The 16,332-nt window shown below is 35.9% G+C and overlaps 1 protein-coding gene across 1 annotated transcript in view; it reads left to right on the top strand.

Annotated features, from left to right (window-relative positions):
* The window catches only part of DNAH7 (dynein axonemal heavy chain 7), a 784,664-nt gene that overhangs the window by 675,765 nt on the left and 92,567 nt on the right, over window positions 1-16,332 (top strand). The window contains exon 58 of the mRNA XM_053698573.1: window positions 12,948-13,085. Within this exon, the coding sequence (XP_053554548.1) occupies window positions 12,948-13,085 (138 nt within the window). The remainder of the gene's footprint in view (window positions 1-12,947; window positions 13,086-16,332) is intronic.

Here is a 16,332-nt window from a genome sequence, read left to right on the forward strand (position 1 = left end):
AAGACTGATTTTTCTAAGGTTTTATGGACTGATGAAATGAGAGTGAGTCTTGATGGGCCAGATGGATGGGCCCGTAGCTGGATTGGTAAAGGGCAGATAGCTCCAGTCCGACTCAGACGCCAGCATGGTGGAGGTGGAGTACTGGTTTGGGCTGGTATCATCAAAGATGAGCTTGTGGGGCCTTTTCGGGTTGAGGATGGAGTCAAGCTCAACTCCCAGTCCTACTGCCAGTTTCTGGAAGACACCTTCTTCAAGCAGTGGTACAGGAAGAAGTCTGCATCCTTCAAGAAAAACATGATTTTCATGCAGGACAATGCTCCATCACATGCGTCCAAGTACTCCACAGCGTGGCTGGCAAGAAAGGGTATAAAAGAAAAAAATCTAATGACATGGCCTCCTTGTTCACCTGATCTGAACCCCATTGAGAACCTGTGGTCCATCATCAAATGTGAGATTTACAAGGAGGGAAAACAGTACACCTCTCTGAACAGTGTCTGGGAGGCTGTGGTTGCTGCTGCACGCAATGTTGATGGTGAACAGATCAAAACACTGACAGAATCCATGGATGGCAGGCTTTTGAGTGTCCTTGCAAAGAAAGGTGGCTATATTGGTCACTGATTTGTTTTTGTTTTGTTTTTGAATGTCAGAAATGTATATTTGTGAATGTTGAGATGTTTTATTGGTTTCACTGGTAAAAATAAATAATTGAAAAGGGTATATATTTGTTTTTTGTTAAGTTGCCTAATAATTATGCACAGTAATAGTCACCTGCACACACAGATATCCCCCTAAAATAGCTATAACTAAAAACAAACTAAAAACTACTTCCAAAACTATTCAGCTTTGATATTAATGAGTTTTTTGGGTTCATTGAGAACATGGTTGTTGTTCAATAATAAAATTAATCCTCAAAAATACAACTTGCCTAATAATTCTGCACTCCCTGTATATATACAGTATATATATATATATATATATATATATATTTATGTATATTATATATATATATATATATGTATATTATATATATATATATATATATATATATATATATATATATATATTTTATATATATGTATATTTATATACATTATATAGTGGTCAGTATGTGGTCACTGTAAAGGTATGCAATGGTAAGCTTGTGAGTGACCACTGTATAGTGTTGCAGCAAGTTCTCAGTGTGTAGTTGTTATCTTGGTATCCTGTGTTGAAAGGTAAACCTAAGTAATCGGATAAACTGATTTCTACATCTTTAAAGGCTGCATTTTATCTAAATGCATTTGACTTTTTCACAGCTAGAGGGTGTTAGTTCATGTGTGCCATATAGATAAGATTGTGCTCACGCCCATGGAGTTACTTATGAGAAGGCATTGATTGGCTAAAATGCAAGTCCTTAAATAAATAGAACAGAAATAAGGGGGCAGTCTGCAGAGGCTTAGATACAGTGAATCAGAGGTAAAAAGTATATTAATATAACTGTGTTGGTTATGCAAAACTGGGGATTATGTAATAAAGGGATTATTTATATTTTTAAACTATAACAATTCTGGAGTAGACTGGCCCTTTAAGTGTTTAGGAAAGGGAGAGGGGTTGCATATTCATTTATAGAGTGTCTAAATAATTTACCATATTTTAAACTTTAAAGGAAAATAAAAAAATAAATGACTGTATGAATAAAAATTCATTGGCGTGTAATAAATACATTTAAAAAGGGCATAAAACAGAAAATTATTTTTCTCATGATTCAGATACAGCATTTATATCCTTCCAATTTACTTGTATTAGCAAATTTGCTTTATTCTCTTGGTACCCTTTGTTGAAGGAGCAGTAATGCACTACTGGGAGATGGCTGATCACATCAGGTGAGCTAATGACAAACGTCATATATGTGCAGCGAACATTTAGCAGCTAGCAGTGTTCCACCTGAATTAATCAAAGCACTAAGATGAAACTAAACCTAGGAATGTTTAAAGAAAAATATTATGAAACCGCAATTAAAAAAAGGTTACATAAATATTACACTATGTAGGGCTATGTTATTGTTTTTAGATATATCAATATATATATATATATATATATATATATATATATATATATATATATATATATATATATATATATATAGCCCAAAGTCAGAAAGCACTCAATGGACTTCAAATAAGAATGTAATCAAGTTCCAATATTAAAAAGCTCTTGTTCTTCAAATAAGAAACAACCTTTATTCCAATATTAAAAAGCTCATGATGTTTCTGGCACCGGTCCAGTCCCTTTGTCAAATGATTTCTTCAGAACAAAACATGTATGTTTTGTCCTGACAAAATTATTTGACAAAGGGACCGGATCGGTGCCCGAAACGTCATGAGCTTAATAATATTGGAATAAAGGTTGTTTCTTATTTGAAGAACAAGATTCAACAGAGAGCAATCCTCTGCTCGTGGGCTCCAAGCCTAAGTCCATAGACTCTTCTGTTTGACTCGTAAGTCCAGAGTTAGGGCTTGAATAATAGCAAGCACTACAGGTAAATAAATCAATCAATCATGCTTTCCAGTACACTTATGGCTACAACATATGAACCTTACATTTAACTGGTTAGTTTGAACAATCAGGCAGCAATCTCACCAAATCATTTGGTAGCTTCTCCTGCGATCTGTTGGTTCACCGTTAAGCCCTCCGTGTAGTGATTGCCGTGATCAGCTGTATCCCTTTCCTCTCCAGGGACACCACTATGTGCGGCTCTGATCGCGGTCTGTAGTGCTATGCATGCTGTTGGCCCGTGTCCACTCCTGATGATGTCAGACGCTGTCAGCATCCTCCACAAACAGCCGCCTCCTCCACGATGATGCTCCAGCTGGAACTCAAATACAGCAAAACATGAAGAAAAAACAAACCCAGCGAGCCATCTTCAAAAGGAAAAAAGATTTATTCTCAGAGGTACACACAAAAACAATAATATAGGGGGTAAAACCTGAAAAATAGTAAATGAGCTAAATGCTATGACACAAAGCTCCTGACGGTCTTACGCGTTTCACTGGCAATATGGCTAAGCGCAGATTATCTCAAGAAAGGGAGAAATAAATTGTATATAAAACCCTTTTGACTCACAATAGACAATATTATATTAATAAATTAATTATAGGGCTACCAAATTAGGAATGTGTAGATTTACTGTGCTTAGTGCAATAAGTACTAGATTTAGGTGAGTTGACTTTCGCTAAAATAATGATAATGTAATCAGATTACAATAATGACAGCTCAAGGGTTACTTGTCAGTTCTCTCAGTGGCACTTATTGCGCTATTACACTCAGCTGCTAAGCCTTATGGAGCCTTGAGGGCTATATAAGGGTTAAACCGGATATTGCAACATGGTCTATGAATAAGGATTTTTTCTTACAGCCGAAACGCGCAAGACCGGCAGGAGCTTTGTGTCATAGCATTTAGCTCATTTACTATTTTTCAGGTTTTACCCCCTATATTGTTGTTTTTGTGTGTACCTCCGAGAATAAATCTTTTTTCCTTTTGAAGACGGCTCGCTGGATTTGTTTTTTCTTCTTATTTGAAGAAGTCCTGAAGAAATTCTGACTTTGGGATATTGCATTACTTTGTTAGCACATTGGCAACTGAGGATGAGTGCATACTTTTTGAATATATATATATATATACATACACAGTATATATAAATATATTCATTGTCATTAATTCTAAGTAAATTTCTCCAACATTGGTGTGTCCGGTCCACGGCGTCATCCTTACTTGTGGGAATATCTCTTCCCCAACAGGAAATGGCAAAGAGTCCCAGCAAAGCTGGCCATATAGTCCCTCCTAGGCTCCGCCCACCCCAGTCATTCTCTTTGCCGTTGCACAGGCAACATCTCCACAGAGATGGTTAAGAGTTTTTTGGTGTTTAAATGTAGTTATTTCTTCTGCTAGAAGAGTTTCAGAGTTATCTGCTCTGCAGTGTTCTCCGCCCTATCTGGTGTTCCATGCAGATAAGGTGGTTTTGCGTACTAAGCCTGGTTTTCTTCCAAAGGTTGTTTCTAACAAGAATATTAACCAGGAGATAGTTGTACCTTCTTTATGTCCGAATCCAGTTTCAAAGAAGGAACGTTTGTTACACAATTTGGACGTAGTCCGTGCTCTAAAATTCTATTTAGAGGCTACAAAAGATTTCAGACAAACATCTTCTTTGTTTGTTGTCTATTCTGGTAAAAGGAGAGGTCAAAAAGCGACTTCTACCTCTCTTTCCTTTTGGCTTAAAAGCATCATCCGATTGGCTTATGAGACTGCCGGACGGCAGCCTCCTGAAAGAATCACAGCTCACTCCACTAGGGCTGTGGCTTCCACATGGGCCTTCAAGAACGAGGCTTCTGTTGACCAGATATGTAAGGCAGCGACTTGGTCTTCACTGCACACTTTTGCCAAATTTTACAAATTTGATACTTTTGCTTCTTCGGAGGCTATTTTTGGGAGAAAGGTTTTGCAAGCCGTGGTGCCTTCCGTTTAGGTAACCTGATTTGCTCCCTCCCTTCATCCGTGTCCTAAAGCTTTGGTATTGGTTCCCACAAGTAAGGATGACGCCGTGGACCGGACACACCAATGTTGGAGAAAACAGAATTTATGCTTACCTGATAAATTACTTTCTCCAACGGTGTGTCCGGTCCACGGCCCGCCCTGGTTTTTTAATCAGGTCTGATGAATTATTTTCTCTAACTACAGTCACCACGGTACCATATGGTTTCTCCTATATTTTTCCTCCTGTCCGTCGGTCGAATGACTGGGGTGGGCGGAGCCTAGGAGGGACTATATGGCCAGCTTTGCTGGGACTCTTTGCCATTATCTGTTGGGGAAGAGATATTCCCACAAGTAAGGATGACGCCGTGGACCGGACACACCGTTGGAGAAAGTAATTTATCAGGTAAGCATAAATTCAGTTTTTTTATAACTAGAAAAAAATGTTTGATATATTCAAAAATAGATATACTACCCCTAAGGAATGAAGTAGAGCACCAGTTCCACCACTTCCAGTGCCAGCGTTTGAGAAAAAAAGCCGTTCAACTTTCAAGAAAGCTTGGTTAGCCGAAATGGTTGAAAGTGATTAACACACATCAGTAAAGAAGATTCGCATTCGACTTGGGGAGATATTTACATATAAACCTGATGTTGGCGCGATCTGTACAGTATGCGCTGAAGGAAACTTGCTACTGCTTTCTCTACTGGTAAGACCTGGGATGACGGATGGAAACTTAATTAAATGAAGCGTCATCTAGCAACCAAGATACATTTGTCTGCTGTGCAAGCTCTTAGGGAAAAGAATTCTGCTAGCAAATCTCTGTTTGGATTGCGTGGCATGTTAACTGAAACAGCCAAAGAGAAAGCGGATAGATTGGCCTTGGCTGAACGCCAACGTGCAAATGCTAATGAAATAAAAATTCTTATAAGAGATGTACTTCTGGCTGTGAAACTGAACAGTTCTATGCTATCAGTGCAAGAAATTCATGACCACATGGCTCGTTATGTCAAGATTCCAGATAGCTGGAGAAGCAAGAATTATGCTTTTGAATTCCTCAACTCCATCAGCTCTATCATAAGAGAAGAAATAATGGATGAAGTTCACAATGCGAAATTTCATACACTGATTATTGATGAAAGCACTGATATCTCAGTGAGCAAGATGCTAATTATTTACTTTAAATACAGAGTGGCATCAACTACAACCTACAAAACAGTGTTTGGTGGAATAGTAAAACTGATAGCTGGCAATGCAGAAACTGTTACCTCTGCAATTACCAACTTCTACAGCACCTATGAGTTAGATTTAAAGAAAATTAACACATACAAATGGTGTACAATATGGTGAATACTTTCCTTTAAATCCTGAACCGCAGCCTTCTTACAGTCTCTCCTGAATACTGTGTGTATGGATATGGTGTGCTTGATAGAGGCGCTGGTTCTTTGCTGTCTGCTTCTTTTTTACTTTTTCCTCCTCAGTTATCCTCAATTTCTAGATACAGGGGACAGTGCTGAGACATCAAACTGAAGCATCTGAAATAAGGTGTATATCTACTCACAGTAAATATTCCAAGTAGCCGGCTCACTCCTGTTGCAAATAAACGATTCCACAGATTTTTCAATAAAAAACTGTATTTTATTAAGCTCAACGCGTTTCCACGGACCCAGCTGTCTTTATCAAGAGCAATAAAAATATAAAGTGCTTTACATACCAGAAAGCATACCTTACCGCTGCACAGGCGGTCTTTATATACATAAATGGTAACGATACCTGAGGCCCCATTGGAGGAGAAACAGGCTTACACACGTTAAAATAATTATCTTTCTAAGTATATATCAAACTTAACAATTCATTTAATCTAACATGAAACATTCTAAAAAACACATTAAAACATTTGATTTATCTTATACTTCTTGGAATCGCTATTTCGCCGATTTGTAGTTCCCTTTCGAGTTGTTCTGTGTTATCAGTTCCCATTCAGGTCCGATCTATGTCACATGGTTTCAGTTATCCAATAGAGATGGATGTCATTTTGGTAACGATCAGACTCTGTCAATCACATGATTTAGGTATCCAATAGCGAGTGCCTCTGTTTTTAAGCTACCTACGTCATTCTTATATGTAAACAGAGTAAAAAATAAAAGAAACAATCGTTATTCACAAAATTGGAAGTGAATTAAAGAGTGATATTCACTAATCTTATCTTGTGAAACATCTACAATAAATACAGGTATAAAGTCAAAATCTATCTTTGTTATAATTGCCCGGTGTTTATACAAAATAATAAAGATATTTCATTTCCCAAAGCTATAAACTTAGCTAAGGTATAAAAACAATCATTATTCACGCAGGATTGACAAGATGATGTCACATCTTATGTCATTTAAGATGGATATAAAACTATATCTATTTTTAATCTTTGCCAGATCAGAATTTAAAGGGACAATGATATTTATACACTAAATGAATATATTTCATATACCTAACTAAATATTTTTGGTTTAGTGTATATTTTGAGATCCCAAAACTCATTAAATGTAAAAACTATATAGTAAAAATCTATCTGATGAAATTACTGTAAAAATGTAAGAAATTGCAAAAATATTATACACACAAAATTACATTTCAGCTATATCTACAACATTAGACACTCGTTACATGTGATTACCATTGCAAATTGTCATTATTGATGTATCACATTTGGTATATTTATTTGTAGCACATTTGTGTCCATTTCAGTTATTATTTCTGTTCTTACACAAATGCAGCAATCTTTGTGTCTTTATTAAGACCCCATTGTGCATATGTTTTAAGCATGTGTATCCATTTCAATTTTCTTTGGTCTAGCTGTTGCGCTAGATTACCCCCTCTCCAATGAAGTTTTACCTGTTCTATCCCTATCCACAAGAAAGACTCCTTTGTAAATTGTTTACAGTTGCTGCAATATAGTGGCACTCCATGATCTTGATGATTTTTCTCTATTTTATTTTGATGTTCCATAATTCTTGTTTTTAGAAACCTGGACGTTTGTCCTAAATATTGGATTTTGCAGCCACATTGCAACAAGTATATAACATTTTAACTCTTACATTTAATAAACTCTTTAATCTCATATTTTTTACCAGTAACCGTGGAATTAAATGTTTTATGTGTTCTTTTAGTATAGTTACAGCCTTTACATTTTCCACAGGTGAAAAAAACAGTTAGATTACTTATTTGTAGTGTTTTTTTGGGGGCGATACCCTTTATTAATGAAGGTGCTAATCTCTGTTTAAAATGTTGTCCCTTTCTATAAATTACTATAGGTTTAGTAGGTACTATAGGTCCCAGATGTTCATCTTCTTTTATAATGTGCCAATGTTTTTCAATAATTTTTTTGACTGTTCTATATTCTGTGTTAAATGTGGTCACAAATTTAGGGAAGTTACTGAAAGATGAGGATTCTTTTTTGTTATTTGCTAATAAATTTGATCTTATTTTATTTTTAACCTCCTTTCTGTCATGTTCTAAGATTTTATGGTCATATCCTTTTTGTATAAATCTTTCCTTAAGAATCTCAGATTGTTGCTCATAATCTTCTATTTTACTACAATTTCTACGAATTCTGAGAAATTGACTTTTAGGTACTGACTTTAACCAATTAGAATGATGGCAACTGTCTTGTTTTATATAGGTGTTCGTATCACACTGCTTGAAAAATGTTTTGCTTTGTACTACATTTTTATTGAGATAAAGAGTTAAATCTAAGAAATGTATTTCTTGTTTATTGAATTCTGGAGTTAATTTCACATGTTGATTGTTATCATTCACAAACTAAATCAATTTTGTCCCCCCCCCCCCCTTCCATATACAAATGATATCATCTATATATCTATGCCAGGACACCAGGTCTGCACCAAGTTTTGTGTTTTGCCATACATATTTAGTCTCAAAATAATCCATATAGATATTGGCATAACTTGGTGCAAACCTGGTGCCCATGGCCATTCCACAAATCTGTAGATAATAAGAATTGTCAAACCAAAAGAAATTGTGATATAAAATAAATTCAATTGCTCTAATGAGAAAATCTAGCAATTTTGGCTGCAAATCCTTATCTTCAGATAACTTCAATTTGACGGCCTCTATCCCTTTTTTGAGATCTATTATTGAATATAAAGAGGTCACATCCATAGTGGCCCATATAAATTCTTATTGCCATATTACATTATGCATAATTTGTAGGACATGTTTAGTGTCTCTCAGATGTGATCTGGCTTTCTGTGCATAGGGTTGTAGAAAAAAATCTATGAAAGCTGACAAATTTGCTGTTAATGAGTCTATCCCACTAATAATGGGCCTCCCCGGGGGTTTTGTCGCATGTTTGTGTAATTTAGGTAAAAAAAAAAAAATTGGTGTTCTTGAATCTATCTTGAATAAAAAAATCAAATTCATCTTTAGTTATTAAGTTCTGATTATGTGCTTCTAAAAGTAATATATGGAGAGTGGATGTAAATTCATTTTTGGGATTTTTATTCAAAATAATATGTGTTGGAATCTCCTAAAATTCTATTGGCTTCTTCCATATAATATTCTCTATTTAAAATGACCACTCCTCCCCCCTTGTCTGCCTCCTTGATGACAATATCTTCTCTTTTGTTCAGAGTTGTTAAAATGTCTAATTCTTCCTTTAGTCAAATTATAATATTTCTTATTATTGGTTTTGCTGGATAAGGTATCTATATCTTTCATTATCAACCTATTGAAAACCTCTATATTAGGGCCTTTAACATGACTAGGATAAAATCTAGAAGGATTTTTAAAATTACTTCTAAGATTTTCAGTTGTTTGGATAGGGTTATACTGTATGGTAGGTTGTTTAGCAAAAAATAGTTTGGCTGTTAGATTCCTTATATACTTTTGAGCATCAACAAACAATTGAAAAGAATTAACCCTCTGTGTGGGGATAAATTTCAACCCTTTGGATAAAAACTGATTTTTCCTCTTCACTTATGTTCTTAGAGGATAGATTATAGATCCCTTGTGTTATTGTCTCCTTTTTCTTTGATTGCCCTCTTCCTCCTCTGTTTCCCCTAAACTGGGTGTTCTTCCTCTCTTTTTTGTGTTTAATCTGTCTTGATGGGAGAATATCTGTTCGGATGTGTCCAAATTTCCCTGTGTGACTGTTTCTCCCTGTGTCCTTGTTGATCCTCTTTGTGATATGTGTTCTGTTGTCGTGATTCCCTGGTTTCTACTTTGTGTCTCTCTTTTGTTTCTCCCTTTGAAAAAGGAGATTCTTGTCTCCTATATCCTGAGTAATTTTCTTGTGGTGTCTTTGGTGTATAGTGTTTGTTGTGTGTATAATCAGGATAATAATCCCTCTGATTTCTATGTCCAGAATTATAATTAGGATATTTATATCCAGAATTATAGTTATACTGTCTATATTGAGAAACATTGGAATAGGTGTTTCTTTGTGGATATTCTTTGTGTTGTGATCTCTGTCTCTGATCCCTTTCATAATTTCTCCAATTGTGATTATTGTGCATATAATTAACTTTTTGTGATGTGATTAGAAGTGTTTTTATCTCTATAGTGTTAATTTGTGTGATACTCATTCTGTGTATAATTTTCATTTTTTTCTTTGTGATGTGAAATGATCCAATTATTAATCCTATTATTAACTCTCCCTCTTGTGTTATGTGTATTAATAGTATTTGAAGGTTTTTTTTTTTGTACATATTGAGTACCTGCTTGGAAATCTTCACTATCCCTCAGGTATTTCTGATGTTTTTTGTCTCCTATTTTTTCATCAAATGCTTTCATTAAGATTTCTACTTAGGAAAGTTACTTCCCACCATTTTTTAGCTTCTTTAGAATAAAATTTTTGTAATTTCAGAATCATGGACTCCCATTCATTATTTGAACTTTCTGTTTTACCAAAAATATCATTGTATTTGGACTGTCTAGCTGTCCTCCAATGATTTATAGTATTACAATCCATATTATACAAGAGAGAATAAACAAAATAAACACATACAAATGGTGTACAATATGCGTGAATACTTTCCCTTTAAATCCTGAACCGCAGCCGTCTCACAGTCTCTCCTGTATAATGGTTATGTTTACCTCTGATGGTGTAATGTTGGGCAAGAATAATGGTGTTGCAACACGGCTTAAGAAATATGTTCCACACTTGGTTGAACAACATTGCGTTGCCCACTGTGAAGATTTAGGCATAGGTGATGCCTGGAAAGAAGTGCCTTTAATAAAAGAAATTGAAACATTATTGAGAACTGTCTATGGCTGGTTCTGCCGATCTTCAACAAGAAAAGGAAAATTACATGAAATTGCCTCAGTTGCCCAGTGTGATGTGGTATCATTTAAATCAATCAATGAAGTATGATGGCTGTCAAAGCACTTTGCTCTTGCTGCACTAATGCGCAATTATCATCCACTTCTTAAGTATTTTGAACACGAAAAAAGAGGAGAATGATCCAATTGCAAAATACTGCTTGTCTGACCACAACTACCACATTTCTCTGGCTGTGTTAAATGATGTTCTTGGTGATCTTGCAGACTTGTGCAAGTCCTTACAGAAAAGTAGTCTGACTACCATAGAAGCAATACAGCTTGCAATTGACAAGATTCGGAAGATAAAAGATCAGTACCTATGTGAAGCTGTGTATTGGAGTAGCACAGTGAGGAATCTAATTTTCCTATATAAAAAAGAAACACCATTCAACCAACAACCTATTTTGCAGTTTATTTCCCTTGTTTGTGATCATATGAGAAAAAGATTCCCTGAAAATGAATTAAAGGAATGGGAATGCTTTGAATTTGTTGTGATGACCCCTGATGCCAAACTACTGAGTTTCAACTTTGGAGTAGAAAAAGTAGAAAGGCTTGTTGAAAAATATAAGCATGTGTTAAAATTTGAAGATAGAGAAGGAGCGGCTGATATTATTGATTATGTTGTTGGCCAATACAATGATTATAAATATTTAGAGAAAATAAAATCTGGAACATTTAAAACATTTCAAGACCTGGTCAATTTCACTCTTCAAAATGATGCTGATCACTGTATGGTATCTCAGCTTGTGGATATCTGTGCAACATTTCAGGCATCCAGTACAGATTGCAAAAGGGGATTCAGCCTTATGAATAATATTAAAACCAAATCGAGGAACAGACTAGAAGAGAAACATCTTGATATGCTGATGTTTACAAAGTCTTCTTCAGTGTGACTCTGTTAACCTTGATAAAGTGTACATGCACTGGAGAAGTTCCAAAGACAGAAGAGAGAAGAATACAGCACACAAGAGGAGTTGGGGTGAAGAAGATGATGAGGATGACATTAACACAGTCTGGAGAACCTATGTGGCACTTAGGCTTTGTTCCCTGTGACTCTAGAGAAACTGTACCACACTCTCGCCCTGTTCCTTAGGAGTCTACACCGCACTCAAGCACTTTTCTATCAGACTGATAGTACAAATCCAGTAAAAAAATCATTAAAATGTTCAACTAATGTTTTTCCATATTTATGAGTAAAAAAATGTGTTACTATTAAGTATATTAGGTATTTGCTATAGTATTGATAGACCCAGTTGCTATCATTCAGAGGTTATGGATCAGAAAAAAATAGAACATACTACATTAAAATAATTTCACAAAAAATAATTCAAGACATTCTGTGTTTTATTTTTGGTTGTGGTGGCTGAAAATATACTAATAACATGATAACTGGTGAAAATTTACTCTAAGGTTAAATATTTTAGCTATTCTTCTCTACTCGCTCAGTGCTGCACACAGTACCGATCGGGTACACAGTATCAAGCCCACACTCAGAAAAAAATGATTGCACACAAAGAAAAAAAATTAGAGGGAACATTGCTGATGAGACGTCTTAGATAATCTTGCCAGAGTTGCAGGGCTTTAGATCATCTGGCCCCAAGTATTGGGCTTTGGTACAGACAGTGAAAAATTAAGGAAGCATGTGTGTGTGCAGAAAGTAATCTAATTTTACCTGCAAGCTCAACCCATTTTAATGGATTTTGGTTTCAAAGATCCAAATCAGTTATTTCATATACACAAATAAACATAAATAAACTATTTATCATATATGTTATACTCAGCAACTGATATAACAAGTTTTTGGAAATACATTAAAGGAAAAACTATTTTATAGTGCACTGTCCCTTTAAGTATCAATTAGTTCACAATCTTACACTAAGAGACGGTAAAATGGTATACACACTCATTATAAAATAGTATATGCACACTTATCTTTACTCACTAGTAGAAAGTAGTGATACTTGTGAATGTACATTGATCATGTTTCTCAAAGGTTGTATAGAAATAAATCTACAGGTATACACAATGGTGGCTTTAAGCTAGTCACATGCTCATTATTAGATACTATAGATTTGACCTTTTTAACATTGCATTTTTAAATTCTAGTACAACCACTACATTGAGTATACCAAGAATCTTCCACTGAACCCATCTCCTGAGATCTTTGGGATGAATGCTAATGCTGATATCGCAAAGGATCAGGCAGAAACCCAGCAACTGTTTGACAATATTCTTCTTACTCAGGTAAGCCACACTTCACAATAGGTTTTGATTTTGATTTATACTAATATAAATTTGGAACAAATTGTTAATTTTGACACAGAACCATTTAATGACCAGTATACTACAGTAGGTAAAAAATAACTATTCTTCTACTAGCAGGATATCGTTGCATTCTCATGAAGAACTGTTAAGTTTGGTCTTCAGTGTGTGTTGCACAATGTATTTACAGTAATCTACATTTCATTTATTGGATAATTTCCTAGAAATAAAGGTTCCCAAGCTTTTCATTTGTAATAAAATCAACCTGTTTGTTTCTGGTCTTTATAGAACATGGTGAAACGGTAAGAGCTTCAGTCTTGAGTTATTGTGTTATAATTTAGCTTTGGGAAGGATTCACCTTTGCAGTGTGTCACAGTGGGAAGCGTTCTCTATGGGAAGACAAATCAATTAAATCTACCCTAAATTGGAGTTTAAAGGGACAGTAAAAAATTCAAAATAATGATATATAATTCTGCACATAGTGCAGAATTATATAGCATTATCTTAACGACACCTTTATACATTGAAAGCATTTCCTGATTTCTTATCCCAAAGTTGGACTCCTCTCAAGGTTCTACTGAGCGGGCCTTGTTTTTAAAATGCGCTTCATGGGCGCGCTGTCTAGTCACAGCCTTCCGATCGCACCATTGAAGTGAATGCAGCTTGCTTCCGCTCTGATCTGGTAGTGGGAGCAAGTTACATTCACTTCAATGGTGCGATCGGGCGGGCTGTGACTAGACAGCACACAGACAAAGCGCATTTGAAAAACAAGACCCGCTCAATACAACCTTGAGTGTAGTCCAACTATCGGATAAAAAAATCAGGAAATGCTTTAAATGTATAGGTCAAGGATAGAGGTCAAGGATAGAGGTGTTCTGCAGTATTGAAGAACATTTTGAGAATGTTCATTCTTTTCCTTCAATGGACAGTTCCTAGAAGAGATGGTTCAGGAGAGAACTGTTGGTGCTATATAAATCTCTTCGTGCATCACTATTTAGATATATATCAATTGATAATAACTACTTGGGAGGAGTATTTGAACTCTAGATTTCGAATCCCACAGACCTAGATTACTCAAGGAGGTATACTAGTGGAAGCCAACTTAGTAATGTAGGTTGGAGAAAATGTTAGTATGAGGTGATTTGAAGGAATGAGTTTACTTATGATATTTTGAAACTTTGACACACACTGTACTGTTATGTTTTGTTTTAATATGCTTATATGTTCATTACATTCAGATTAATGCTTGTATGGTATAACAAGTGCATGCACGTAGCCTTATTAATATGCTATGTATTATATGTTGTACATGATCTTATAAAATATTTAAAACTGAAAGAAAAATCTTGTGCACAGTGTATATGTTTGTGCACAGGGCAGACAACGTTGTTTATAAGACTGTCTAAGGACCTTGTGTGTATTGGTTTCTCTTCTAGGTGCTGTTGGGTATCATTGGCTTTATTTATATCTGTTATATAAAGGGTTTATTGCCCTTTATATTTCCCTCTTGTTACTTGTTATTTTCAGGGGCGGGGGGGGGGGGGATGTCAGTCAGCACTTGGTCTGAATTCAACACTTTCACCTGGAAATGAATGGGTTACTTGATGACGAGATATCCCAGAGAACAGGAATCAGACCACGCAGCAAGTCAGTCTAAAAAGTGTTCTGTTTATTATAAGAGGCACAATACTTTTATAGGCAGTGGTTACAGCATATAAGGTTAAACAATGACGTGTTCATAACTACATCATCTTAGATAGTATTTCTGCAGGAACAAAAGAAGCTCATTAAAAGATAATTGGTAAAAAAAGGATTGTTAGGGAGTTATTTCTACAGAAATATCCAATTTTAGATAAGAGTAAATCTGAGCCTCATAGCCCAGCACAAATCAAGGCCATTTGACATCTTTATAGAGATAACAGTGCATCCAAGCACATAGTCAGGGTCATTCCCTGGGCCATTCTAGCTATGCAAGTCTTACTAACATCAGCATATTTCTCACTACATAATAAACTGTTACAATAAAACATTCGTAGACAAAATGGATGCCCAAGACAAAATGGCGTCGGTAATGCTAACATATCCACTGCTCTGTTATCTCAGCGCTACGGTCACATGCTAGACCTTCCGGTGCGCTGAGACAACAGAGGTGTCACAGAGGGGAGTGGGAACATATAGCGTGTTTGTCTTTCTGTGGCGAGAAAGGAGTTAAAGGGATATGAAACACAATTTTTTTTCTTTCATGATTCAGACAGAGCATGAAATTTTAAGCAATTTTCTAATTACTCCTATTATCAAATTTCTTCGTTCTCTTGGTATCTTTATTTGAAAAAGTTGGAATGTAAGCTTAGGAGCTGGGCCATTTTTGGTTCAGAATCTAGGTATCGATTGCTGATTGGTGGCTAAATGTAGGCACAACGATCTTTCTGAATCTTATAAAATTATAATTTATATTTTGATACTGACGTAAGTAAAGCCAAGCCTCTAAAATGGGCCGTTCACCAACAAACTCTATCGCCAATCCTATAGCTATTTCGTGCATATCATTAAGTGACAATGTCGTCACCATGCGCATGTGCATTGTGATACGTTGACTCGCGCATGTGCATATGCTATCTCCTATACCACAGGGGTCTGCTGGTTTGATGGTCACTGACGTATAGCATGACGAGTCCTGAAAAACGTGCATGCGCATAGTGGCTAATGTCCGCCATTTTCATAACCTGGGTTATCGGTCAGGCTAGGAGGGTGCAAAAATACTAGCCAGTGGTGGGTTTGGAAATCAATCAAGTTTCAAAGAAGGATTTCTCTACAATGGTAAAACTATGAAACGCAATGACATTTACAAATATATGCGAAATATAATAATATTGCAATTGAAGATACGTTTTTTTAAGGTTTACTGTGTCCCTTTAAAGGGCCATGAAAATTGTTCTAGAACATTGATTGGTAACTTCGCCTCCCGAGGATCCCAAACCCCCTTCTGTCAGAGACCCCCAACAGCTCTCCAAATTAAAATACTTACATCTGTAGTGATCACAGTCCAGGTAGGATGAGCAAAAGAAGCCCCCTGAATAATAAACTGAATACACTGCCACCAAGTTGTAGACTGACTTGTACTGGCATTGAAAAATATCCTTTGAGACAGCTGAGTATAATCTCTGCACTACTGACACAGGATACAAAGCTGAAGAGGCCTCATGTGAAATTGAGCAAATGGAATAGTATC

This window comes from Bombina bombina, chromosome 1, assembly GCF_027579735.1.
Source record: "Bombina bombina isolate aBomBom1 chromosome 1, aBomBom1.pri, whole genome shotgun sequence".
Classification (NCBI taxonomy): domain Eukaryota; kingdom Metazoa; phylum Chordata; class Amphibia; order Anura; family Bombinatoridae; genus Bombina; species Bombina bombina.